At 37.3% G+C, this 11,164-nt stretch overlaps 1 protein-coding gene across 1 annotated transcript; it reads left to right on the top strand.

Moving 5' to 3' along the window:
• Nucleotides 1-4,004: 4,004 nt before the first annotated feature.
• On the top strand, nucleotides 4,005-9,759 carry LOC131855012 (replication initiator 1-like). The gene is made up of 5 exons (XM_059206223.1): nucleotides 4,005-4,623; nucleotides 5,734-5,912; nucleotides 6,267-6,350; nucleotides 7,420-7,670; nucleotides 9,598-9,759. The coding sequence occupies exons 1-5, from the start codon at nucleotides 4,073-4,075 to the stop codon at nucleotides 9,637-9,639; spliced, it is 1,107 nt and encodes a 368-aa protein (XP_059062206.1). The 5' UTR covers nucleotides 4,005-4,072; the 3' UTR covers nucleotides 9,640-9,759.
• The last annotated feature ends 1,405 nt before the right edge of the window (nucleotides 9,760-11,164 follow it).

The following is an 11,164-nucleotide window of genomic DNA, read 5'->3' as shown; positions in this document are numbered from 1 at the left end:
ACCATAAGTTATGAATCTAAAATCTAAATATATTTATTTAATCAAATTAGGTGTTATTTTGCGGAAGTCCATTTCACTATTTAATAGATTTATTATATTTTATTAATTCCAAGTCCAACCATCAAGTACCAATTCGCTGTTTGGTCACCGAACAGTCCATACTAGGCTTCTAGGGTAATTATTAAAAAAAAAGGTGAATACTGTAATTTTAACACAAGGAATCCAAATAATCTCATTCTCCCATACAATACTACAAACTTATATAGCAGAAATGCCTATTGTATGTTAATAAAAATTTACAATAAGTTGCGTAATGAAATAAATATACTACCGATAAATATGTTCAAAAGAGAGTTAAAAAGATGGCTGATCAATAAGTATTTTTACACATAATATGTGTAATAGGTGTCACATTATATATGTATTTAACAAATATATCTCTATCTATCATTGAAGCTCCCAAATTCTCAACAAGTACATTGTGGAATCACCTTCCAGCAATGGTATTTCCGAACCGATACGATATTGAAACCTTCAAGAAAAGAGCTTATTCCTTTTTAACCCTTTTTAACAGGCCGACAACGTACTCGCAGTTCCCCTGCTCATGGGCGGCGGTAATCACTTACCATCAGGTGAGCCGCGTGATCGTTTGTCCCGTGTTATAAAAAAAAAAAGTAGGTCATATACCTAATATAAAAGGACGTGTATACACACCTCATTAAATATGTATTTATATCAGTTGTCTAGTACCCATAACCGTGAGACTAGATAGTGTTGTTGTTGATAGTCCTATGATGGTTATATATAAAAAAAATCGATGACATAAGTTTAGTGTATGTATTATTTGTGAGTGGAGTCCGGGCCTGGCCGCCGGGCGTTGGTTGAGCGGCCGCTCACGTCCACTAGTTACCAAATACACCCGTGATCACTTTCCTCCGCCCGCAGCTCTCACTGCCACCACCAAGGACGTGGACATGCAGATTTCATCGCCGATGACGTCTCTATTGATAGGTGTCGTAATCCTTATCTATGTCAGGATAATTATAATAGCAGACTTAAAGTCAGGATGAAAATGCTGGTCACTCTATTCTCCCAAATTTGAATTTAAATGAATCTGTATTATTGTAAACATGTACAACATTTATTTGATGAAAATACGAGCTGAGTTTCTTGTCAGTTCTTCTCATCTTGATATCATTCCGAACTGACGGTAGATTTGACGTATCATAAGAGTCTGTAATAGACCTACATGAATAAAGATATATTGAATTTGAATTTCAATCCGCAAACTTCAGACGGTAGGGAAAAACATTAACACAAAAAACATGACGTACATAAGAGGCTACAATGTCCTATGAATAGATCTTGCCAGCTCTTCTCAATTGGATCTACTGAAGTGGATAGGGAAAAAATATATAAAAAATTTTACGTTCCCAAGCGGCTAAAATGTCCGATGGTGAATAAAATATTAAAATAAAAGTTTAAAGATCAAAATCGTCTAAAATATCTTGCAGGAATAAATAATTTATGATTTGATTCGGACCGGAAGATGCAGCGTGGGAAGGCCTCCAACAAGGTGGACCGACGATCTGGTCAAGATCGCTGGAAGGCATTGGATGCGAGCAGCGCAGGACCGATCGTGGAGATCTTTGGGGGAGGCCTAATGTCCAGCAGTGGACGTCTTCCGAAGATGATGATGATGATGATGATTTGATTTGAGATAGCTATTCTATTCTTACTATGTAAGCTATCTTGCCTTCAACACTGTAAATATAAAATACAATCAAATAAATGGTACTTACATAAAAAAATATCAGTCAGTCTATCATATCTTGCTAATGCGATTTAGATGGGACTTAACTGGTAGATAGCTAATATTATAAGGAGTAACTTAAGGTACTTTTATTTTAGAAATTTTTGATTATTTATATTTATTTATTCATTTATTTCTGATATATATATGTAGTTAAGTTAATGAACAACTTATAAAATATGTTAGTAAATTACAATTTTATTCATTCATTTATGTACTTTTAATGAAAAAAAGTTTCATTCCAGTCACGGGTAACAGATAGTGATACAATAAATAATAACGTAATCGTTATCTGGCCTGCACTAATGGTATTTTTTTTTTATTGGTTTGTTTGGGCTATTGTCAGATGTGTAGCACCTGTAGCACTGCGACCTACATAGATCTATTGTGGTCACTCTTTTTCAGAGTTCGCTACCTAGACCCGTCAGGGACAATAAATAGACATACATATATCTTATATATAAAATTCTCGTGTCACAGTTTTCGTTCTCATACTCCGCCGAAACGGCTTGACCGATTCTCATGAAATTTTGTGAGCGTATTGAGTAGGTCTGAGAATCGGCCAACATCTATTTTTCATCCTCCTAAATGTTAGGGGTAGTCCACCCCTAAATTTTTTATTTATTTTAAGGCAAAACAACGTTTGCAGGGACAGCTAGTAGATACATATAAATAATCTTATACATTTATCACTATAGTTTCCAGGGGGAACCACGTGGAGATCAATCTGACATGGTTATCTAAAACCTAAAACCTATATATAAAAATCATTATATTCACATTTTTTATTTATTTTAAGGCTAATCAATGGGTACATTAATTCACATTCTAACAATCCCATTCCCCCCCGCCAACAATGTTAGAGTAGTCCGAAAAAACAAAAGTCCGACTTGAACGTATGTTCTCTTCCGAGAAATGACAATTTAATTTTTAGTTTGGAACTTTAGCTCCGTGTACCTATGTATATGGCTATTGCGGGTAGCGCCCAACCATTAACCGCTATCTCTGGTTTCTACTCTACATTCACATGAATGTAACCTTATACCTAGTATTAGATAATAGTAGCAACCGGCCGACTCAAGTTACGTATTACTCCATAAAACTCTCAAACGTGCAACTCAAAACTGAGAGCACTCATTGTTTCTATTCCGATGAATTGTTTAACCGCCTACTGAATATACGATCAAAAGGGGGGAAAGAGGATTGTTAGTAATGTGGAGTAAATACCCCATCGCAAGCAATGTACTATGTCAGGTCAACCTCCACGCGGTTCCCCCTGGAAACCATCGTGATAAATTCTTGTTGAATTTGTCACGATGTGCTAACTGACCTGACCTCATGCTCATCTTATCATCCTCCGCTGGTGCATAAACCGTTAGGGCAAACGGGTGCACAATTCCATTAACCATAAAATAAAACGATCAAACGTCATCGAACAGACGACAGTAACTGAAATGTTATTTTTAGTTCAATAGAATAGAATAGAAAATTTGTTCTGTTGAATATAATATTAACGTCATTATAACAGTAACAGTTTATTTTGTTCGTAAAGTTGATTTAATTTCATCGGGTATCGATATATAAAACAGTTCATTAAACACGCCTACTTTATAAATGCAAATAGTGAAGTAATATATAAATAGTAAGGTTATATTTATTAAAATAAAATTTCGAACTGACCTACGCACGGTGTCAGCCAATAGGCAGTGCGAAAGTGCCAAAACGAACAAAATGTAATATCATGATTGTTTATTCTATTACCTCGGAAGTGTATTGAAAAACATACGATGTACGTGCGTATTTTACATTCGGCTCTATTACGCCTTCGCTTTCAGCTCGAACTGAAATTCCGCCTCGTTTATTATAACCATCATAACGAACTTATATTGTAATATACTATTATGTCCTATTTACAATTCCTATCCTATTTTAAATCGTAACACAATCATAAACTTTTTTGTTGTTCTGAGCAAATAATCACTGAGACTTACTTATGAATTAATTAATATTATTTTCACATTGATAACGAACAAAGCAATTGACGTTTTGTAGTTGTCATTGTCAGAAATGTCAATTTCTGTTATTATGAATTAGAATGTATCCAAGCCAATGGCTGTATAGGCTGAGTCCTTTTGCCTTTCTCTGAAAAGGGAAAGCGAACCAAAAAAAAAATTTGGAGTGTATTGATCGATTTAAAAATTGCTACACAAGTAAAGTAGCATTACAATTTAAATTCTCAACTTTACGAATCCCATTTACATGGAGAACAGTTTTAATAGAAATATATGTAGAATATGTTTTCAAGAGCAAACTACATTATTTCCCTTGTTTATAGAACGAAGAGATTCATCGTGCCGGTCTTGGTCACCTTACCACCAACTTGTGAATAGAACTGAATTAAAAATAGCCGTCGACGATGGCGGGCCGACTTCTATATGTGTACAGTGTTTAACAGACCTCGAAACTACTGTGAATTTTCTAGAAAAATGCGAGAAATCGAATGAAATACTCGCTTCCCTATACAGTTCGTGTGCAAGGCCTTTTGAGTCCAAAATAGTCGTTAAAGATGTGATGGACGGTAACGAGAACTGTTCAGAGACTGGAAATTATAAGAATTCGGATCAAAACCAATGTGGAGTGGATGCTGAGAGGAGTAAGAGTGCTAGTGCTGAGGAAGTGGTGGACAGTACGAGTCGGTGCCCCGAATGCGGGTCGGGGCGTCGGTGCCAGCACTGGACACCACCAGCCACACACAGATGTCCACTCTGTCACAAAGAGTTCACTAGGAAATTCAACTTTAAACTGCACCTGTAAGTATTTATCATTTCTTTAAACTAGAACATATTTCCATAAAATTTAAGAATTATTTATTTGGTTTTAGTTATATATTTGGTTCCCTATGAACATCAAGTTTCTTGCATTAATATATCTTTACTCTCCAGTTCATATTTTAGAAAAAATTGAAAAAATACTGGCAAGAAGCTCATCAAAATTTTTGTTTATTTTTCAAAGCCAGTTTGTTGACATTGTTTAGTAGCCATAACACAAGCTGCTTAGCTTGGTACTAGATGGTGTTATGCGAATTGTACTGAAATTTTATTATTATATATTTTATATAATAGTAGATACCCACCCAGATTTCGCACTGGTATAGATACATATATTATACATAAATAAACCTTGAATCACTCTATCTGCTACAAAACTGCATCAAAGCCCATTGCATAGTTTAAACGATATAAGCAAACAGACAGCCGAAGTGACTTCATTTAATTCTATGTAAAGATGTCTAACATGTGAAAATATGTTGCATGTACAACTATGATTAGTGACCAACATGAAGACATATTAGTAACCAGACCACTTCCATTTGAGCTTCTTTATTGTTCTTGTGAACTCTTGTTTTGAGAATAAAATAAAACAACAACTCGATATAACATAAGAAAAAAAAATTACTCCTGTATTCTTCCCTGTCTACTATATGGGTGCCAAGCATGGGATTGCATAACATAAAATATGAGCAAAATAAAGGTATGTCAAAATAACATGGAATGAAGCAAAATCAAACTCACTAGTAAGAGAAAAAACCAAATTGAAAGACAGTCAAAACTATTAAGAAACTTAACTGGAAGTGGACAGGACATGCAATAAGAAGTAAGAAAGAGAAATGGACTAAGGATGTCTTAGATCCAAGAGAACAAAAAAAAATGGGGGCAGCAGAAAAAGAGGTTGGGAGGATGATGGAGACGGAGAAGGAACGCGTCGGACAGAGGAGCCTGGACTCCTTTGAAGGAGGTTCCAATGTCCTTATGTCTTGGGATAAGCTGATGATCATCAGCACAAAGGCTATAAATAAAATAAATAAATAAGTCGTCAAATCATTTTAAAAAAGTAGTGTACTAGTATGTTTAAATTTGCAGCAAGCGTCACAGTGGTGAGCGAGAGTTCCCGTGCGCGTCGTGCGGGCGGCGGCAGGTGACGCGGTGCCTGGCGGCGCGGCACTGCCGCCCGCGGCCGCGCCGCGCCTGCCCGCAGCCCGGCTGTCTCAAGACCTTCACCACCAACACCAACCTCCGGACTCACCTCACCACACACACCGGTCACCTGTTCTTTATTACACACAATCCTAGTGACTATAAAAAGTAATAATTTAAAAGAAAGTACCAGTTGAGATGCTTGACAGTTCTTCTCATCAGAAGTAGCAGTCTGAACTGGACGGTAGGGGCCACAGAAGAAATTATTTGATCTGTGGTAAGGAGTAACTAGCTTATGTCACTGACTATACTATATTAAATTATTATATATAGGTATTTCTAGTTTATAAAAAACACATAGCCTAACTTAGGAACTAGTAGCGAATATACTTGGCAAGAAATTTTATGTGTTTTTATACTTATTATATTTCATTGTGTCGGATGTGAATAAATATTTTTTACTATAACTTATGTTACAGGTGAAAGACCACATGCGTGTGTTGAGTGTGGGAAAACTTTTACATCTAAAAATACACTCAATGACCATAAGAGGATCCATACAGGTTAGGAGCATTAATTTTTATTCATATAAAATAAATAAATAACCCTGGACAATTAACACAACGCCATCCAGTACCATGGTAAGCAGAGCTTGTGTTATGGGTAGTAGACACCTGATATAAATACTTAGATATTTTTTTGTAAATACATATATAATGTATATAGAAAACACCCAGACCGATACAAACAGTCATACTCACGACAATTGTTTGCACAGTCTTGCACGGTGGCATCGGTGCAATCGAACCAGTGACCATCGGAAGTAAAGCTGTGTGAGAAACCGCTAGACCACCAAGGTTTATGTTTACTATAGTGACTAATGACAAGTCAATTCGATCGTTGTATCAGAATGAACTAAGAGTTTTTATCAGTACAAAAATCTCTTAAAATACTTTGCTCACTGTAGAATATTTCGTTATTTGTGATGTATTCCATGTACATGTTGATAGATACTTAAGTCTGGGAATAGGTCCCAATAAATGTCAATTCTATTGAAATTGAAAAGAGCTATTCTCCTAATATTTTTTTATTTCATAAGAATCTTCTGACTATAACAAACAACAACACAAGAATGGGCAAAATCGGTCCAGCCTTTTGCGCGTGATGCGAAATGCGTGACCAAAGAAATGGGGATTCATTTATATCTTAATATACAAAATTCTCGTGTCACAGTTTTCGTTCCCATACTCATCCGAAACGGCTTGACCGATTCTCATGAAATTTTGTGAGCGTATTGAGTAGGTCTGAGAATCGGCCAACATCTATTTTTCATCCCCCTAAATGTTAGGGGTAGTCCACCCCTAATTTTTTGTTTTATTTAAGGCAAAACAACGTTTGCCGGGACAGCTAGTATATATACATATATATATAATATATTTATGACTGGCTGTTTCACTCTATTAAAACTGTATGCTGTTTTATTCTGAAGTAGGTATATAATTGTAAAGTTTCATTAAAATTCATAGCAACGAGTAAAAACGTACATCTATCTATCCACATTTATACACTACTGCGTTTGTAATATTAGTAAGTTTTATGTATCAAATATGTGACAAGAAACGGTATGTGCAGGCGTGAAGCCGTACATGTGTGCGGAGTGCGGCGCTCGCTTCGCCACCAACAAGCTGGCGGCGCACCTCCGCTCGCACCGGCGGGGCCCCGCGGACCGCGGGGTGTGTGCCCCGGGCGCCCCGGGTGCCCCGGGTGCCCCGCGTGCCGCCGGTGCCCCGCAGCCCGGGGCGGCCCCGCACGCGTGCCGGGCGTGCCCCGCACGCTACCGACACTCACAGTCGCTCAACAAGCACGTACGACGACACCATCAGGTTCGACAGTCTACGTTAGTTTTATTTTTTATTTTACTTGGATATGTTTCGTTGATCTCAGATACTAGTACATAGCTGTCTACTGGTTTTAGGAGTTCATCTTACTACCGTAGTGTTGCCGTGAACTATTTTATAATGTTTAGTTCTATTTTTTTATGCAACTGAATTATTATACAGGCTGACAGCCCTCCTGATGTATAATAAGTGTTAACCGTGTCACGTATATGATCTGACAGTCCTCCTATGATATTGTCAACCGTGTCAATATGATCTGACAGTCCTGCTGATGATAAGTGTCAACCGTGTCACGTATATGATCTGACAGTTATTCCTGATGACAAGTGTCAACCGTATATATGATCTGACATAATGACAAGTGTCAACCGTGTCACGTATATGATCTGACAGTCCTGCTGATGATAAGTGTCAACCGTGTCACGTATATGATCTGACAGTCCTCCTGATGACAAGTGTCAACCGTGTCACGTATATGATCTGACAGTCCTATATGACAAATGTCAACCGTGTCACGTATATGATCTGACAGTCCTCCTGATGATAAGTGTCAACCGTGTCACGTATATGATCTGACAGTCCTCCTGATGACAAGTGTCAACCGTGTCACGTATATGATCTGACAGTCCTGCTGATGATAAGTGTCAACCGTGTCACGTATATGATCTGACAGTCCTCCTGATGACAAGTGTCAACCGTGTCACGTATATGATCTGACAGTCCTGCTGATGACAAGTGTCAACCGTGTCACGTATATGATCTGACAGTCCTCCGATGATAAGTGTCAACGCGTGTCACGTATATGATCTGACAGTCCTCCTGATGACAAGTGTCAACCGTGTCACGTATATGATCTGAGAGTCCTCCTGATGACAAGTGTCAACCGTGTCACTTATATGATCTGACAGTCCTCATGACAAGTGTTAACGTGTCACGTATATGATCTGACAGTCCTCCTGATGACAAGTTGCAACGTGTGGTTTTGATCTGACAGTCCTCCTGATTTAAGTGTCAAACGTGTCAATATGATCTGACAGTCCTGATGATAAGTGTCAACCGTGTCACGTATATGATCTGACAGTCCTCCTTGACAAGTGTCAACCGTGTATATATGATTAGACTATTTTTTTATGACACGTGTCAACCGTGTCACGTATATGATCTGACAGGCCTCCTGATAACAAGTGTCAACCGTGTCACGTATATGATCTGACAGTCCTCCTGATGACAAGTGTCAACCGTGTCACGTATATGATCTGACAGTCCTCCTGATGACAAGTGTCAACCGTGTCACGTATATGCATTTAAAGCACCAGGAACGTCACCATCATGTGACGTACACGGTTGACGCTGATGCATTCCCATTTAAGAGATCTGACGACTGCACGTCTGCAGCATCTCTAATGCTCCTTAAATATCTAAATATATATAACTCAAAGGTGTCGGACTGTCGGGCATCCGCTAAGAAAGGATTTTGATAAATTCCACCCTTGAAAGGATACATTAACGCAAACGAAGCCGCGGGCAAAAGCTAATCGTTAATAAATATTTAGTTAAATATCACTAAATTTTTAATGAGCTATTCCTCTCAGATTTAATATTTAAGGATTGTAATGACAACTTTACTGGAGAGATCATAGCATTAGCAATTCGATAAGCAATGATATTGCAAGTAATATAAATTATTCGATAAACACATCCTAAGAATTTTATAATATTGATATAAACATTCTTCTTTACGTGCGATGGCCTTTATCTTTTGTAATTTGTATTTGTTCAAAATACATTATAAATCTATATATATTTAGTTTAGTTTAGTTTTTTTGTTTTAAATATGTTAAATTTATTTTTAAATTTCACAATCTACTTCAAGCTGTGTTTTGATACTGAAACCTGATTTTTTCTTTTCCAGAATATAGCTGAATCAAAACCTTTGCTGGAAAAGCATCAATGAAGACTCACAATTATAAGACATCCAGCTCAAACGAACTTTAGTGTTCGGTGACTCGCGACGAATAATTTTTTTATCGCTCAGGTCTAGTCAGGGGCTGTTCAAGTATTACGTAAGCACTATGGAGGGGCGGGAGGGGGGGGGGCATGACAGGGGGGGTAGGGTGTCTAGATGACGATTACGTCATCGGTAATTATTTACTTTTTCACACGAATGGCAACCCTCACATTGTTTTTGCTAAAAAAACAATATATTCATTGAAAAATGTTTACGTTCATCATGGAGGGGGGGGGGGGGGGTAGGGGTAGAAAAAGTATAATCCATCACATTTAAAATAAGTATTGTTGCTAAGTAACAGTTTGTATTACTTTTACTAAATTATATTTACAACTGTATATATAATCCACTCAATATCTCTATCAGGAGTTGGAGGGGGGGGGGGGGGTTAAATTATTCTAATAAACCTGCCTACGTAATAAGACATCTAGTTCAAACGAACCCCTTCCCTCAGGCTAGGTCAGTTGCACTTCGAATCGATGATCTACTTTATTTTATGTCAATCAAAAACAATCTACAACCTTTCTGTCTAGACATTTTCATCATGGTCCTTAATTTCAGATAAAATAAGATTATACTTTTGTAATATATGGTTAAAATAAGGTAGTTTATATATTTGTCATAAGTAGTTGTAACATGTAATTGTATAAATAACTGTTGTATTATGGTTATCGGCTAATAAACTAATTCCGAGCAAGAGGTGTTTCAATTATTACAACTTTATACTGGTATTTAAAGATAATATCTAGTTGACATGCGGATAGGGGGGGCCACAGGCGTGGATTGCTTAGAGCACTGGTTTCCAAACTTGTGTCGTAGACCCATATTATTCTGTTTTGGGTAGACCCCCCAATCTCACCTCGTATTGATTTTTCGTAAATTTCTTACTGTAGTAAAGTTTCGTGTTAAAAACAACAAGATGACCACTGTCGTAGATCCCTTGCAGTTTGTCATAGACCTGGGGTGTTCCAGACCCCCCAGGGGTCTACATGATATCATGAGTGAGATGATAACGTGATATCCGTAGTATGTATATAGACGACGATGACCACTTACCGTCCGTGGGCCGTGACCTTATCAGTCATTTCGATTACTTAAAAATGCAATTGTAATAGCTTCAGAACTTGACATATACATTATTAATATAGTTAAACCGGGTTTTATGACGAATAATTTAATGGTATACTAGCTGTTTAAAATAAAAGTAGCCTGAGTTACTCCTTACTACATTAGCTACCTGTCAAAATCGGTCCAACCATTTCAGAGATTAGACGGAAAAACAGCCAGACAGACAGACAAAAATGGTGAAAAATGTTATTTTGGTGTATGTACCGTATTTATATTCATATACATGTAGTAAAAAACGGTTATTTCAATATTACAAACAGACACTCCAATTTTATTTATATGTATAGATGTATAGATAACGCTATTTGCCTCTCGACGTTTCGAATAGGTTGCACCTACTACT

This window comes from Achroia grisella, unplaced genomic scaffold, assembly GCF_030625045.1.
Source record: "Achroia grisella isolate CSIRO2021 unplaced genomic scaffold, CSIRO_AGI_Agris_v1 utg1062, whole genome shotgun sequence".
Lineage (NCBI taxonomy): Eukaryota > Metazoa > Arthropoda > Insecta > Lepidoptera > Pyralidae > Achroia > Achroia grisella.
The sequence above is the reverse complement of the archived record's forward strand: the minus strand, read 5'-3'. Positions and strand labels throughout refer to the sequence as shown.